The 17,934-nt window shown below is 48.1% G+C and overlaps 1 protein-coding gene and 2 pseudogenes across 1 annotated transcript; 1 reads left to right on the forward strand and 2 right to left on the reverse strand.

The window, feature by feature from the left end:
• Positions 1-3,459: 3,459 nt before the first annotated feature.
• LOC147966684 (putative ripening-related protein 6 pseudogene) lies at positions 3,460-3,852 on the forward strand (annotated as a pseudogene).
• An 8,816-nt stretch (positions 3,853-12,668) lies between these two features.
• On the reverse strand, positions 12,669-13,049 carry LOC147966685 (putative ripening-related protein 6). Its single transcript, XM_087530918.1, has one exon. The coding sequence runs from the start codon at positions 13,047-13,049 to the stop codon at positions 12,669-12,671; it is 381 nt and encodes a 126-aa protein (XP_087387044.1).
• A 1,420-nt stretch (positions 13,050-14,469) lies between these two features.
• On the reverse strand, positions 14,470-17,536 carry LOC147966686 (putative ripening-related protein 7 pseudogene; annotated as a pseudogene).
• Between the last annotated feature and the right edge of the window lie 398 nt (positions 17,537-17,934).

A 17,934-nucleotide genomic window follows, 5' to 3' on the forward strand; every position in this document is an offset into this window, starting at 1 on the left:
GTACTTATAGTCGTTGCTAGGTGGTCTACGGATCTGGATGTAATCTTTATTATTTCTAGTGTTCGTTGTACTACCATGATTGAAGATGAATAGATTGGAAGTTTTTCCCACAAAAAAAACTCATAAAAACCAATGATGTTAACGAACACTTGCACGCTTCCTAAGATATTTTTTCCTAAAAGGGGCGCTTTATTACTTAAATGATTTAAGCATTACACCCAACCTATGTATAACTAAGATGCACACAACAAAATAAGGTCTTCTCACACAAATGAAAAATAGAAAGGCGAAATACAAAAACATGAAGAGTCCGTATTAGTCTCTTATGTGTTATTTTCACCCACAAAAATAAATACCCTCTTATACACAAACCACATAAACACCTTAATTTTCAATGGAACCTTAAGTTTCCAAACCTGAATCGACCTCGGGATAAGCCCGGTGTTAATCAAATCTATATACATAGACTTAACTAAGAATACTCCTAACACGGACAACTTCCAATGCAAGGAGTCTGCTGCATCAGAAAGGTTAACCTCCATTAACCTGCGCACAAGATGCAAGCATCTATCCCATCATTCACCCAGTAACAATCGTCTGAACTGAATATCAAGAGGAACAAATCCCAACACTATACCAACAAAAACCTCTTTCTGTTGTACAATGTTATATAGGAAAGGATACTGCAAGGCTGGTGGAGTCGATCTCTCCCAACCAGATGTCCTTCCCTAAGCTAGTACTCCGTCCATTCCCTACAATGAATTTACTCCTGTTGAAGAAGGCAACCTTTGTCCTCATAAGACCCTTCCAAAAAGAAGAATCGGACAGTTGTGCCGTTTCTTGAGCTAGCGTTTTGGAATGTCAGTATTTATTACGCAATAGCTGAATCCAAACCCCGTCCCTCTCTACCGCCAATCTGTATAGCCATTTGCTAAGTAAGCACTTATTTTTCACTTCTAGATTTTCAATACTCAAGCCACCTTGGTCCTTCGGTCTACAGATGATGTCCCATTTGGCTGACCTATACTTAGTTTTGTTTTCGTCTATTTGCCAGAAAAATCGAGATCAATAAAAAATCCAATCTTTTCTGTACCCCTACCGGTACGTCAAAGAAGGAAAGGAGGAACATCAGCCTGCTCGTGTGTATCAAATTTATAAGTACCAACCTCCCTCCATAAGATAAGAGTTTTCCCTTCCAACAACTCAATTTATTTTCAAACCGATCTTCGATACATTTCCACTCTTTATTGGTGAGTTTGCGATGATGAATTGAGATTCTCGGATAAGAAAAAGGTAAAGAAACTAGCTCTCTACCGAACAATTGTTTATAATTATCCTGCTCCGTTTTGGCGCATCCAAAATAGAAGAACTCGCTCTTATTAAAATTAATCTTCAGTCCGGACAGTTGTTCAAAGAGGCATAAAACTAATTTCATATTCCTTGCCTTAGCCAGCTCATGTTCCACTAAAATAAGGATGTCATTGGCATATTGTACAATGGATACCCCATCATCCATTAAATATGGGATAAGACCACCTGCCTGGCTGTCCTCTTTTGCTCTATTAATGAGAAGGGCCAACATATCAACGACAACATTAAGGAGGATAGGAGATATTGGATCTCACTGTCTCAATCCTTTTTGCATCTGAAAGTAATGACTTATATCGATGGAAGAAGTGTCCCTTTTTTGTGTGATGTGCAGCATTGCCTATATGACCTCCTTTGGATCGTGAAACTCCTTCCAAGTAGCACGGACATGCTCCAGTCCCATATTTCTCCACAGGTGACGAACCAACTTGCATCGAAACAGAAAATGGCTGCCATCTTCATCTCTTCACTGGCAAACTGAGCATACCGTATGGAATGACTGCATCAGGGACTAAAAATTAACATATTGTCCATTTCTTCAATAATTCTCTATGGCCTGTTGCGGACTTGCGGTAGTTAGCTGTTGGAAATATGAGAAATTTACCAAACAACTTTGCTGACAGAAATACTAGATAAAGCATGACTAATATAGTAGAGATAAAGCAAGTCATGCAATTTGATAAAAAGAAGGTAAACAACATCTTCATATATGAGCTGTAAGTAAACATATCTAGAGCAGACAGTATAGCAAGTAGCATATATGAAGTAGAACCTATCATGTGTAGGATAAGGACTAGAATAAGGAACTGCGGCAGAACCTTTAACAGGAAAAACAAGAACACGTACGGGAGAGCAGCAGCAGAAGCGCTAGACTTGGGGTCGGTGTCCTCGCCTGCCATGTCGTCGAGGAGGTCGTGGACGTCGGGGAAGAAGTCGTCATCGGGGAAGTAGTCGTCGGCGACCGGATCGTCCGTGATGAAGCAGCCAGTAGTCGCGCTGAGCGCTCCCCAAAAACCTTATCACCCTTCTCCCGTACAGGACTCAAAAGGTGCGGTTTCGGAGGCCTGGTGTCCCGACTCGCGGTGCACGCCGCAAGCCGGGATTAGGAAGACAACAGCAGCTCAGAGATTGAAACCGGTGGCGAGAGGAAGGAGAAGTTCTGGTGCGTCTCTCTGGGAGGAGCGACCTCCCTTTTATAGGCGCAAGACAAAAGGTGCGGTTTCGGAGGCCTACTGTCCCGACTCGCGGTGCACGCCGCAAGCCGGGATGAGGAAGACAACGACAGCTCAGAGATTGGAACCGATGGCGAGAGGAAGGAGAAGTTCTGGCGCGTCTCTCTGGGAGGAGCGACCTCCCTTTTATAGGCGCAAGAGAAGAAGGCGAGAGGGCAACGACGGGAGGCGAAACGAAGAGACAGAGACGAAGCGAACAGCTAGCAGCCGAAGGGCTGCACCGTTCGCATTCGAACTCCACTTTCGCAAAAATCTTTTCAGCTTCCGTATGACCTTTCGTATACCCGTAGTGCGTGGCAAAAATTTAGATATCGGCTCGGCTCATTCCCGCAAGGCAAGGCAAGGCAAGGCGCGTCGTGACGAGGCGTGGCGGCAGAGGAGGAGGGCACGTGGATATCTCTCTTGTTCTTATGCTCGTACAAGTGAGGAAAAAACCTCCCTTATAAGGAGGTCCAACTCTCACTAAACTAGCAATGTGGGACTAAACTTTAGTAGTATCCCTTGCCTTGCACAAATGGGCTAAGTGGGCCTATAGAATTTATTAGAAATTTCTGACATAGTTATTAGGCTGCTCAAAATAAACTAAATTCCAGCACTAGCTCCATGAAATACAAAAACGAGCGTGGTCTCAACAATGCCAGATTTTGTTAATCCTTACTTTGTCTGCAGGCTTGGACGACGAGTTCTCTGACGAGTCACACGAGGCCGGGCGGCAGGCACATGCACATTTGTACGTAGGTCCCTCGCTTTTTGTCTGCAGGCTCTGCAGCACTAGCCTATATAATAAGCTCTGGGAGAAAGCACACAGCCAGGGTAAGCCAAGTGCAAGCAAAACCAAGCAGGAACTATCTCATTCACCATGGAGAGCACTAGCAAGGTTCTGGTGTTCTTTGGCCTTCTGGTTTTCCTGCAGGTGTGGTGCGCTGCGGGGAATGTCTATGACATCCCAGCGGTGATGTCCTTGAATGGATTCCAGCAGGGAGAGGAGGGCGGGCCAGCGAGGTGCGACGGCCAGTACCACAGCGACGACCTCTTCCTGGTTTCCATGACTTCGAAGTGGTACGGGCCTGGCCTCCGGTGCGGCAAGATGATCACCATCAAAAGCTCGGGCGGGATCGTGCAGGCCATGGTGGTGGACGATTGCGAGGACGGTTGTGGCGACAACGAGATCAGCACATCAGCCGCCGTGTGGAGGGTCTTGGGGCTCGACCCCAGTATCGGCGAGGTGCCCGTCACCTGGTCGGATGTCTAATTGAAACGGTTGTGTGCGCTGGTACTGTTTTCAACGTCAAAGTCTTTCCTCGCTATATATATATGTGGCAGCGTCGTTATTGCTACTTACAGGCCTTCACGGCTGAGTAGGTAACTTAATAAAATAATAAACTACATGCACGATGTGATCTGCTTATATGTTAGTGTCAATCAATTTAAGTTTGTCTATGATGATATAAACCAATGTAGGTCACTGATAAGGAGGCCGCCTTTCCTCACGTACTCCCTTTTCTATGTAACGGCTGAGACTTTGCAATTAGTCGGGCGCAGCTAGCTTACCGGCGTTGGGTTCAGCTGAACTCAACAACTTTTTCTGACCACGTGTGTATATATATATAAGGCCGTGCTACGCCTCGGCCGGCGGATAACTTCTAGTTATCCACCACCTGCCCAGTTATCCACCACCTCCCCCACCGTCAGATCAACCTTAATCAAGTGGCCCACAACGTCCTTCTTGCCTCATGCATCATCAGTGACGTTGTAAGCATTGCAACACTAACCATGTTTTAGCAACACTAGTGATGTTGCAATCCTGTGAGCTCGCAGATCCGTGTCTATAACAAGGACGATGTTTCAAAAACGCACCTCTGCAACAATGTTTTAGAAAACAAACTTCTGCAACAACGTCGATGTTTCAGAAAGACCGGTCACATTGCAATCTAAGCGCGTGCGATCTGTTTAAAAATGCATCTTTGCAACAACAATGATGTTTCAGAAACTTGCTTCTGCAAAAATGACGATGTCTCAGAAACTCCAAGGGGCGCGCTAGGCGCCATCCGGATGGAGCGAGCGAAAAATCAGTCGTCCCGGTTACCATTCGATCTGGTTCATTGTGGCCGTTCGATCCTAACCGCAACACCTCGTTGTCCTTCCTCGCCTCGCGCGAGTCGCGCCTGCCTGTTGGAATGCACCTATTCAACCGGCTACACCCACGTGATCAACTCTCAACGTTGCTCTCTCTCTAAACTAACGAACCTTTTATTTTTCACAACCTCTTACTAACGAACCTAGTCTCACGTTGTGTAATCGCATTTGCTTGGAGTTAGTTTCGGTGGTAGTTGGAGTAGTGGCCGCACCTGCTTGTGCATGTTTTCTGTATATACGTACACACACTGGATTTGATGTATATACACAAGTTGAAACCCTCTTGTGTTGTTCCCTTCCCACACTGCCATGGACTCACACGGCTTGCAGCACTGTGTTTTGGTCCATCGCAGCAGCTGTGCCGGCCGTCTTAGCGTCACCGACATCTCCACTTGTAGCAATCACGTCACCCCGTCACAGCGGCCATGCCATGCAAACGTCTCAGTGCCATCAGCAGCACCGCACCGGCCGTCACAACATCATCGACCAGGCCGCTCGCCGCCGCCGTGCCGTCCACGCAGCATCACTGACATCTCACCCCTGTAACTTTGGCGAACAGCATGGGCTTAAAAGACGACAACCCCCTCGCTGCTTCAGCTTGAAGCACATCGGCGCCATCGCAATATCAACTTGCAGCACGACGGTGCCCTCGCAACTCCGGCTTGCAACACGACGGCACCCTTGCAACATTGGCTTGAAGCACGGTGGTGCCTTCGCAACGTCGACTTGCAACACGACAGTGTCCCCGCAGCACCGACTTGAAGCGCGATGATGCCCTCGTAGCTCCGGCATGCAACACGTCGGCGCCCTTGCAACATCGGCTTGAAGCATGGCGGCGCCTTCACAATATCGACTTGCGGCACAACATTGGCCCCGCAGCACCAACTTGAAGCACGAAGGTGCCCTCATAGCTTCGGCTTGCATCACGGAGATACCCTTGCAACACCGGCTTGAAGCACAGTGGCGCCTTCGCAGCATCGACTTGCAGCATGATGGTGTCCCCGCAACACCGACTTGAAGCACGACGATGCCCTCGCAGCTCCGGCTTGCAACACCGTCTTGAAGCACGTTAGCATCCTTGCAGCACCAATATGAGTGTATACAACATGGTCGTAAGCACTTTTTTGTTGTATGTCAAAGACTGTAAAAAAACACTACAAATATTTCCAGCGTATATATGCGACAATCTTAATTCATTGCGATGAAGATTGTTGAAACAATGATTGCAACGTAAAAAAACATAATAAGTTAACTGAGGTAATGTAGAAAATACACAACGATGAGATTAAGATGCACTAACCTATCAGTGCATGTTCTTCTCCGGGGAAAGAAAAGAGAGAAGTGCATATTTCAACTCCGAACTCTTGCCCTAGTCTAATTTACAACCCTGAACTCGAATACCATCTAAATTACAACCCCCAACTCTTAAAACCGGTCAGAATTCAACCCTTCTCTCCCTGTTGACCGGTTTTGACCTAGTTGACCGGGTTTTGACCCGTTGACTAGTCAACAGTAAATTTAAAAAAATATAAAAATATAAAAATCACAAACAATATATTTTTTTCACAAGGTGAACAGTAAATTTTAAAAAGTAAAAAAATTCAAAAAGTAATTTTGATTTTTTTCATCGTCTGAACAGTAAATTCGAAAAACAAAAAAATTAAGAAAAGAATATTTTTTGCATGGAAGATGTATCAATGTGTGAGGTCCGTGCCAATTTTCATCGTGTTCGGACATCTAAGTAGCTCTCAGCCAAAAAAACAAAATCAGCCCGAACAGTGCACGACAGTTAACTGTTTCACAGACTCCACATTTGTCTTTTTTCTGAGAGCTACTCAAATGTCCAAACAAGCTAAAAATTGTAACTTAAAAAAATACTATTGACCATGTGAAAAAAAATAAGAAATATATTTTTTAATTTACTGTTCACCTAGTCAACGGGTCAAAACCGGTCAACTTGGTCAAAACCGGTCAAGAGGTAGTGAAGGGTTGAATCCTGACCGGTTTTGAGAGTTGGAGGTTGTAATTTAGACGGTATTGAAGTTCGGGGTTGTAAATTAGACTAGGGCAAGAGTTCGGAGTTGAAATATGTACTTCTCTCGAAAGAAAATCTTTGCAGCAGGGCTGGCCGCGTAGCCAGCTTCGTGTGACCGACTTTCCAGCAGTAAAAGATAATGGCGGTCGGCATTGCAACGTAGCATCCGACTCGCAGCATGTGAAGGCCAGCTTGCAGTATGGATAAATCGCCCCACACGTGCCATCCTTGTGAGTTGAAAGGCAGTGGTAGCATGGACTTGAAGGGGTACATGGCAGCAATGCACCAACTAATGTGTGGAGTAACGGAAAGTCAACGAGGAATCAGCTATGGCCCACGGGAACCACGCACGTGAGGAACGGCCATGGGAACACTATCGCGGGAGAAGCTAATCAGGATCGGACGGCAGAGCAAGCGACCGTCGCGCGCTGTGGAATCATCCGGATGAAACGAATCATTTCCCAATATATAGGATGCGTCCATGGCTTGGGATTGGGGGATGTTTGTTTCCAGGGACTTTTTTGTGTAAGGATTAGAAAAAGTCTCTTTTAAAGACTTTTTTACCAAAGGGAGAGACTTTTTAGGCACTAAACTAGACATTTGAGACTAAATGAAGAAGACTTTCAAAGAGAGTCTTTTTGAGACTTTTTGAGACTTTTCCAACAATGTCCTTTCATGCACCTATTGGCCCGCCACCCCATAATGTTGTTTGATTGTTATTTTTCTATATACTAGGGACAACATGGTCATTTAATAACCTTTAGGAAAGGACTAAGAATTTTTTAATTTATAAAAACAAATCGGAAGGGACTTTTTTAGAAACTAGAGACTTTTTAGTTGAGACTAGAAAAAGTCTTAGAACTAAAGAACCAAACACCACCTGGATCCCGCTTCTCTATCGATCTCTCCCGTCCAAATTAAAGCGCGCTCCTCGATCGAGCAGAGGAATATGGATGGAGGTCCATGTATGCGTGCGAATTCCGCGCCAAGCATTCATGCCAAACATGCATGCATGGGTTTGTTCCGCGCCCGGCGAAGCCAACAAAGCAAACATGCGTCCATGCGTTTCATCCATCCATCCATCCATCCATCCATCCATTGCAAAACGAACGAACGAACTTAGTACTCCTTTTTTTCGATCCAACCAATCAAAACCAGCCAAGGAAACCAAGAGTCTCTTCTTTTTTCTTCTTCTCGATCAACCTGCAAGAGTCTTCTTCCTCCCCGGCAAGTACGGCCATCGTTTTCCCTTCTTCTCCCTCTCCATCCAGCACTGCACCTCCGATCCACCCAAATTATCAATTTCTCCACCTCCCAACCTCCAGTTCGCCGCCGGCCGGGCCGCGCCCGGAATCATACCCATGTGCGATCTCAGTCCTCAGCCACCCGCCTTAGTTGTCGTACACATGTCTTCCTCCTCGCCCCGCCCCGCCCCACGCCATCTCCGACATCCTTCTCAAGCCGCACTCCTCCGACGGCCTAGCGACCTCCCTCACCCAAAAAGAACCGGCATATATCTTCCACGAGAGATAGACTGCTCCCAGGACAAGACAACGAGGACCTGCAAGATTGCGCATGGTTCCTTGGGTCAACAGAGCATTCACCAATGACGACTAATCGACGGGGTAATGAGTATAACCACCTCACAAGGAGAGCATGGTCTCTTGCCAGTCGTGGCCAAGTCCTAAGTCATAAGTTACACGCGCACCCCACATGTGGATGTATGTCTCTCTCCAGCGTACATGGAGATAGTCGGCCGTCTTAGAAGGCATGATGAAGAGAGAGAACGAGGAAGCCGCGGTGCCGCGGATCGATGAGCTGGCGCAAGCCAGTCTACCTGTTGGGCATCCCTATAGGCGCGCATTGAAAAGAGAAAAAGGTTGGACCTCCCGGTGTCTACCCCGCGAGCGACGGGGGAAACCCTAGCCGTCGCCCCTCTACTCTTCTCCTCCCCTTCTCTCGTCCTGCCGCCTCCGGAGCTTGTCGCCGGGCAAAGACCGGTTGGTGTTGGCGGCGGCGGGGCATCCTCTCCTCTTCGTGCTGGGTCGGGCAGCGCGGGACGCCCTCTTAATTCGCGCGGGGGCGCACCGCTTCGGACACGGATCCTTTGACGTAGCAAACCCTACCTTTCACTGCCTTTTGGTCACTGACAGATGGGCCCTGTGCTTGATGGGACCCATGTGCCAGTCTCTCAATGGCAGGACATCCCACGTCAGGGGATCCTCGTCCCATCGCTTCGCAGGGCGCGGTGGCGCTGGCGGCTGTGCCGTGGCGCGGAGGGCTGCTTGGCAGCGATAGCGGTGGTGGTGGATCCCGCTCACGGTGGCAGCGGCTCCCACTCACGGTGGCAGCGGCGGGGAGTGCCTGGCGGCAGTGGCGGGGTGCGCTTGGCGGCAGTGGCCCTGCCCAGATCCGATCTGGCGGGCTCCTGGCAGCGGGCGGCGCGTGGGTGGGCAGCGACTGACACGGCCTTCTCTGTCCGTGGCCACGGCAGCGCGCAGGCCGCTGTTGCAGGGGTGCCATGGCTACTGGTCAGATCCGCCCGGATCTGGCCGTGGGCGGCGGCGGGAGGCTTGGGATGGTGGCCGCGGACTCAAGGTCGATGCTTGGATGTGGGCTGCTACGGCGTGGTGGTAGCCCATGGAGGTGGGCCGGGTCATTCCTCGACAGCGGCTGGACCTCTCCAGCGTCGGCCGTCGGTGAGCGGCCCGTGCGATGGCAGGTCAGTGCGGCGGCGGTTGGTTTCCTTCAGCGTCGGCTCGCTCGTAGGCTGCTTGTGGCGGCCTTCAATCCTCCCTCGTCGTCCGACGTTACTTTTGTCGAAGGGCTGGAGCTCTCCCAGTTGCGGTCCATCGCTCGTCTCGTGCCCGGTGCTGCAGGACCGAGCCCGTCTCGTTTCTGGCAGCAGGACCAAGCTCGTCTCGCGCCCGGCTACAGAACTGACCTCGTCTCGCGCCCGGCAGTAGAACCGACCTCGTCTCGCGCCCGGCAGTAGGACCGGCCTCGTCTCGTGCCCGATGTCGCTGGACAGATCGATGGAGGCCAGTTTTGGCCGGCCTGGTAGGTCTCGACACTGGGGACCGCTCAGGGGTGCGAAAGGCGGGACCTTTCCGCTCCTCTCTTTGGCGAGGGTAGCGGCGAGCTTCGGGTGAGGTGGTGTCAAGGTCTTGGAGGGCAGGGCGGCGGCCCTGGTGGTGGTAGCACGGTGCTCTTGGGAAGAGCCCGGGCTTGGTTCTGTCCGGTGACCATGACCGTGTGGGCGGCGTGGTAGCCGGGATGTGACGTTCGGTGGCGGTGCATATTGGCCGAGGTGAAAACATGTTCTAACTTCGGACGGACCGGCAGTGGCGAAACTCATTCCTTTCTTGAAGGCGTCGCCATGGCTCTCATTGTCCGTCGTGTTGACCCAGGAGAAACTCTGATCCTTGGATCGGGCGGTGTCGGCACTTCAGTGTCGTAAGCTTCCTGAAGGCATTGCCTTGGAGCCTACGGTTCGTCATATGTAGCTTCATCTCTTCGCATTGGCGTGGTCACTGTCCAGGCCCCCGGTTGCTCTTGTAGTGCTAAGGGTGGTGTTGCTGTGCTCAGCGCCTATGTATCCTGCCTTGGGTGTGTGCGTGTGTTTTGATGGCATGCGTTTATACCGGGTTGTTGATGATCTTTAGTTTATATATAAAACGGGTCAAAAGCCTTTTTCAATATAGACGTGCATTCATTGTTTTACTCGAAAGAAGAATTACGAGGGACATGTTTCTCATGGTTGGCCGGCTGGCTGGCAATCTTTGTGGTGCATGTTTCCAAGATTACCTGGCGTTGTTTCCAGTGACTGTTTCCTAGATTTGTTAGCGCTCTTTGCGGCTGCACCCTACTTGCTAGCCCAATTCTGCAGGTTGATAATAGCTAAATAAATAAAATAAGTGATACAGGAAAGACAATAAATAAATTAAGGTCAATGACTAAGGCCATTTTACCAATAATCCGGTTCTTTCTTACAAGGTTGTTCATTTCTTCGGCTCATCACTCGCACGCCGGTGTCCAAAAACTCGTAAATTTTATCTTGTGTTTATGGTTTGGGCATAAATAATCAAGACAATTTCACCAAGAGAGTAATTTACTTCCATCAGATTTGCTGCCAAAAGCATAAACTATCTAATATGATATGATATGCATGTTGATTTTCAAACGTAACTAGTTCATGAGCCAGCTACAAAATATTATGCACACTCAGTTCAAAATATAGTGGCTCATCTCATCCTGATTCTGATTGAACCAACCACCTGCAGATAGGCCCCTTAATTCCAAAGTCCCCATTAAAGAGATTCATCCACACAATGTCTAACTGGAAATTTGCAGCAGCTATTCAAACCTTCCACTGAAGAATTAACTGCATTGCATTCGTACATAAAACAGGGATATTTGATTTTCTTTAAGCACTAGCTTAGCTAGTTCATGAGCAGTTCAATACCACCAGCCTCCCAACACTTTGAGCAACACCACCAGCCAGCCGACAAAGAGAGCGGCAGGCAACAACCAAGGATTTTTTTTTATGTATGTACACAACACTATATCACCACCTATGTCAACAATTAGCAGCACTCCGCCAGAAAACAACAAACAATGCACAAATTAACATGTCTAGGCGGCCGGCTCGCCTAGCCATTTCATCTTGGTGCTTGCAAATATCGGATCTAGGAGGTGCTTCCCTCCTCGGCGCCTTTGCGGCATCGTCATGCTTGTGTCAACAATCTCAATGGCGCCAGACCGTCGCTGTCGTGCATCTGAAAGCACAGTGCATGCATCAAGTCAGCAACAATTTAATACATCAGAAATCCTAGAATTTATAAAGGATATACTGAACGAGATACATCTTAAATCTTGAAAGGACTAGTTTGGATAAGTTCCCAGCACGCTAATCTTACAACTATGGACAGAGCAACACACTGAGCATACATCACCCCAATATCCTAGTGATGTACTACTTGGTTTAGGATGCTGAAATTAAAACTTGTAAAAGTACTACTTAGTTTCTCTCTATTGTAGATAAGACTTGAGATGCAAGTTCTAGTTTGCTTAAACATGTACCAGACTGTGTAACTTATCTGATCAAGCTAATATAAATCAACAAGTACGGCCTGCCATCACACCGCCCATATATTTTATTGCCTGGATCCATGGGATCACACTCTCACAAGCCCGCCATCTCTCTGATGCAGATTGAGAAGGTTGTCAAGATGATTGGAGGTCAACAAGCGCTTTTGCAATACTTTTGGGAAGTAACCTTGAGAGTGGTTTTTCTAGTGGTCCGGGTTTCTACAGGGTAGGTGGATATCACATAATATAGCGATGAGATTCGTGCAGTATTCGTCGGTCAACATGTATAGGCGCGTTGTGTATCGAAGCGCAACCCATGTGTACATCTGTACATGTTGCATACCATTAAATTCAATACAGTATTGTTAGTTGTGGCGATAGATGTTGTGTAGGCCATAGCATTGAAGCGAGGCATAGCTCTTCGCTAACCTTACTCTGTTCCTGGCGGCTTCGACAGGGGGAACAATACATTTCGTGGCGGCGTCGACATGGATCCGGAGATAAGCATGGGAATCAATTCGACCGGGTTAGTACCTACACATTCCAAAATTATTGTACGATTCACATAATGTTGAACCGGTTTCTGCAAAGTTGCAAGTATGTCCATCCGTATTATTCTCCTGACTCCATTCAGGAGAGGAATCTGCTTGATCTGTCTATGACATGCATGCAGTTGCTGCAAATCCAGCAATATCCTCCGTCATAGGAAGATCATAGAGATATGTATGTCTAACATCTTACATACTTTCATTGTGTGCGACTAGATTTATTTGCTGAATAGACTGGGTAATTCGTTTTTCCATTAATTACGTGCAGATCCAACTCCAAAGATGACTCAGTTTTTCCATTAAGTCCCCGCAGTGATCGCACACGTCCACAACCATGGCCCTCGCGCTGTGCCCGGTTTGCGTGCTCGTGATGCCTATGAACTTATTGCACAGGCTCCCGCTCGCGTACAGCTCCGTAGGAAGCATCGTCAGGAAATCTCCGTCGCTGTGGTATATGCCGTTGCACGTTGCCGGCCCGCCGCCCTCCTCTCCTTCTTCATACTCGACTGTCATCGTTCCTGCCTGGACGCCGGCGACGGACGTCACTGGATCAGCGGTGTGCAGGGCGACGGTGCATGATACAGCCTGCAGGAACACAATAACGCCTAAGATTGCCACGACCTTGTTCGTGTTCGCCATCGTAATTACCGGGCGAGCTCTTGCTTGCGTTTACTTTATCTCAAGGCTGTTGTTTCGGCGAGTACATGTCAAGATTATTTCCAACAGACTGGCCTGAACACTAAACTACTAAAAAGTAACATTTCTTATGCACTTTTTCTAAATTTAAAATTTACTAAAAGAATTGGATAATACCCGCAACAAAGTGAGGATTGTACGCTAGTTCGTCCTAAAGCAGAAATAGTAAGGTGTGATAATCTTTGTGCAACGTATTTGTTAGAAAATGTAGTGTTCGATGCCAGAACGAAGCACATTGAAGTGCACTATCAGTTTTCTGCGAGAGCGTGGCAAATAAATTATTGAATACACGTGGGGTCATATTGTAGACAGGTTTACAAAGACACTTCTATAGGTTGAGGTTGAGAGAGGATGCTGAAATTAATACCTGTAAATGTACATGTATATATATCCTAGAGATGTACTACTTAGTTTAGGATGCTGAAATTAAAACCTGTAAAAGTACTATACTTAGTTTCTCTCTATTGTAGATAAGACTTGAGATGCAAGTTCTAGTTTGCTTAAACATGTACCAAACCGTGTAACTTATCTGATCAAGCTAATATAAATCAACAGGTACGGCCTGCCATCACACCCCCCGTTATATTTTGTTGCCCGGATCCATGGGATCAGACTCCCACAAGCCCACCATCTGCATCGGAACGAACACCGTCAGAACGGGGAGGGGACTGTGGCGACTTATTCCATCACCGCGACGATGTCATCAGCACCTCAACGTCACCACTGGGATAAAGACCTTGAGGAAAAGAGAGTACACATCGGAAGGACAGTATTTTTTTGGGGGGGATAAAATGCAGGCCGCTGTCTACCTTATATATTCCATAATTTCAAAGCCATACCGAAGTCTGGGAAATGTTTGGTACATAGAATGTGAGCATAAGCATCTTATCAGGTTGAAAGCACTTAAACACCAAAAGTAGGAAAAGAAACATCAGCAGCAGATAGTCTATGCGGCCGTAAGATGGACAGTGTAGTCAGTGCCCTTGTCAGAGAAGGGAGAGAAACCTAGCTGACTTTATGTGGGAGGAGAGAAATTTGAGAGAACAGTTATAAAGAAGAAAATACAGACCAAATTGGCGAGAAGATATATGTTGAAGTATATATATTGCTGGAATGCTGGGTATGCATTGCTCAGCACGGACTAGCAAACTGGCATCATCTTACATACACTGACAGGCTGACTTACATCATTACAAACGTTACATTGATCAACACTTGGATATAAGTAGATAGATTATCCGGCATGCACGAATGTAGTTTACTATTGTTTTATTCAGCTAGGTACTCCGCCGAGGCGCCGTGAAGGCGGGTAAGAAGATTTTTGAGGTTGGCAACAGATGGCCGACTTACCGTCATGCATGTTTCAGTTTACATCTGACCAGGTGACAGTCACCTCGCCGACATTGGTGTCAAGCCCGAAGAACTTCCACACGGCGGCCGACGTGCTGATCTCGTTGTCACCGCATCCGTTCTCTGTGTCGCATTCGTCCACGACCATGGCCTCCACATAAAGCGCGTCCGAGCTACGGATGCCGATCTTCTTGCCGCACCGTAGGCCGGGCCCGTACCACTTGGAGGTCATCGACACCAGGAAGAGGGCGTCGCTATGGTACTGGCCGTCGCACGTCGCCGGCCCACCCTCCTCTCCTTGCTCGAAGCCATTCACCGACATCACAGCCGGGATGTCGTGGACTTGGCCGGCGGCGCACCACACCTGCAGAAAAACAAAAAGGCTGAGAATCGCCACAGACTTGGTGGTGTTCGCCATGGTAACTGAGCTCGGTCTTGTGTTTGTGAGCTAGCATGCACTTGGCCTGCCTTGGATGTGTGCTTTCTATCAATGGCTGGGGCAGTTTCTTTATATAACCTCGTGCTGCAGCCTGTCGGACAAAGCGAGGGACGAGGTTACATATGTACGCATGCATGCGCGCCCCCTCGATCGTGTGAACTCGTCGTCCAAGCCTATCAAAGTAAGGACTCTCTCATCCCCTGCTCACACAGACTCTTGCATCGTTGAGGCCACGCTTATTTTTGGAGTTCATGGAGGCAGGGTCGCAGTGAGCCACGGCAACATGTCATAGGTAACTAGTGCGCCCTTTATTCTCAGTAAATGGTATTTTGTACAGAGTGGGGATATATTACGCTACAACTAAACTTCTAAGTTCAGTATATATCGATATATTCATGCATATTTCTCCGGGCAATAAACAAACTCCCAAGGTCAAGCCAACTAATACTACTCTACTACAAAGATAATCAAGGGCCTAAGAATCGGGAAAGCGTCTCACACCCCGTAGGGTGCCGCGTGATGTATATTTATACGGAGGGGCTTATCCCTGAACTGCATATATACAAGTTGAACGGGAATACAGGACTTGCTATATATGAAACAGCTAGAGATAGAAAGGAATGTGGTTTGGTTTTATCTCAACCAAACCGTATACAATTACTCTTCTAGAAGACTCTAGACAATTCCCGAACGTATCTCCTAACACCCTCCCTTAATCACAATGCATCTAAGTTGATTTTATGCTTGAATTTTTCAAATGGCTTGGTGGAGGTTATGTAAACCCATTAGCCACTCTCTCTAGGACGAAGTAGAAGTCTATCTCAATGTATTTTGCTCTTGCATGACACACTGGATTTGCAGATAGATAGGTTGCTCCCAAGTTATTACACCAAAGGCATAGTGTATGATTCAAAATTAATACCAAGGTCATCCCTCGCAAAAAAATGAAGTTTATCAAGCAAACCAAGCAACTTAAGCAATAGCATTAGCAAGAGACTTGTACTCAACTTCAATACTTGACTTTGATACAGTAGCTTGTTTTCTGGCACCCCAAGAAACAAGATTAGATCCCAAAAACACTGCAAACCCACCTGTAGATTTTCTGTCATTAGTGCAGCATGCCCAATCAGAGCATCTGAGAAAGGCACCGATCAATGTAAACCGAGACTTTCTGATGGTCAATCCAGTCCCTAGTGTATACATTGCATATCTCAAGATTCTTTTGACAGTTGTCCAATGTATTGACGTGGGTGCATATAAATATTGGCATACTTTGTTGACAAAAACTGAAAGAGCAGGGCCTGTCAAAGTTAAGTACTGAAGGGCGCGTAGTCAGAGTTAAGTACTGAAGGGGCACGTACAATGCTTCTATAGTTTGTTCTATATTCTGGTTCAAATGGTTCTCCTTCATGAACTGGTAGATTTTCTGTAGGAGCTAATGGTGTAGATGAAGGCGTGCAGTCCTTCATACCAATCCTTGTCAAAATGTCAGTGGCATATTTTTCATGCTTCAGAATTATGCCATCTTGAATTTTGTTAACTTCTATGCCCAAAAAATATTTCAAGTCACCAAAAATCTTTTAAGACAAATTCTGAATTTAGATATGTTAACAAGTCACTAGTAGCAGATGGAGAGGACACAGGCGTACCACTACGCAACAAAAGGAAGAATAGTTCGCTGATCAAGACACAAGATACCGCCCCTCTCCCCTCCCTAGTCGCCCCTCGCGTGGGCGGCCGGGAGGCCCCCAGATCCCGTCGGCCGGCCCTCCCCCACTCCTCCTCCTCCTCCTCCTCCTCCCTCGTCGCCGCCCAAGGGCGCGGCCAGGCGAAGCTTGGTCGTCGCCGGTGGTGGCGGGGACTCGGGCCCTCTCGCTCGCGTGGGGCTGGCACGGCCCGGCGCCCCGGGGCCGGAGCATGGCGGCGCTTCGGCGACTTCGCCCCCCCACGGCAGGAGGCCTCGCGATCTGGTGCGTCGCGGTCGCCAGGGACGGCGGCGGCGTGACCGGATCGGTTCGTGGCGGCGCGGCCGGATCTATGCCCAAGTGTGGGCCTTGATCGCTGGTCTGCCGTCGACACGGTGGCGGGTGTGACTCGTCGGCAGCCGGGCAGATCCACCGGGATTCTACCCTTGTCTGATCCTTGACAGCGCGGGCATCTCCGGGGAAACCCTAGATCTCCTTGGGATCGAGCGATGACGGCAATTTTGCCTCATAGTCCCTCTTTAGGGTATCGTTTTGGAGTTTACTCCGGTTGAAGGGACCAGCGACGTCGGTGGCGCACGTCTGGTGGAGCAACTGCCGATGAAAATCGCGCCGACTATGGTCATGTCGGACGATGACGGCGTCTTAGATGACGTTGCCTTGTCGAGACATCGTCGTTGCAGTCTGCGTCATCAGGCTCGGGATGCTCCGGGGGAAACCCTAGATCTGGGTCTTCCGGATCGGACAATGATGGCGTTTTTATTGCTTTCCCTCCTGGGGGCATCGTTTTGGAGCAAGTGATGGCTAGGGGGATGGTGGAGTGGTACTTCATCTCACACATTGATGGCGGCGGAGATCGGCGGCATGGCGCTGTGGAGGCTCGGCATCCGATGCGCGGAGATGGACTCGTGCAGGAGGAGGTAGCTGCCTGGCGTCATGGTGACGTCGATGGCAGAGTGGCCAGACAAGGTAGAAGCCTCAATATGATCTGAAGACGGACCTATGGAAGATGGCGGCAACGACACACGAGTGCGTCTGACCGGATTGTGCCCTGATACGTCTCCAACGTATCTATATTTTTTGATTGCTCTATGCTATATTATCTACTGTTTTGGACATTATTGGGCTTATTATACACTTTTATATTATTTTTGGGACTAACCTATTAACCAGAGGCCTAGCCCAGAATTGCTGTTTTTTGCCTATTTTAGGGTTTCAAAGAAAAGGAATACCAAATGGAATCCAAACGGAATAAAACCTTTGGGAACGTGATTTTTGGAATGAACAAGATCCAGGAGACTTAGACCCTACGTCAAGCAACCAACAGGGAGGCCAT

The sequence above is a fragment of the Triticum urartu genome, chromosome 6A (assembly GCF_056163025.1).
Source record: "Triticum urartu cultivar PI428250 chromosome 6A, HENAU_Tu73, whole genome shotgun sequence".
NCBI lineage: Eukaryota > Viridiplantae > Streptophyta > Magnoliopsida > Poales > Poaceae > Triticum > Triticum urartu.

Excerpts from the sequence above, each read along its gene's own strand:
- LOC147966685 (XM_087530918.1), bottom strand. The coding sequence starts at position 13,049 with ATGGCGAACACGAACAAGGTCGTGGCAATCTTAGGCGTTATTGTGTTC.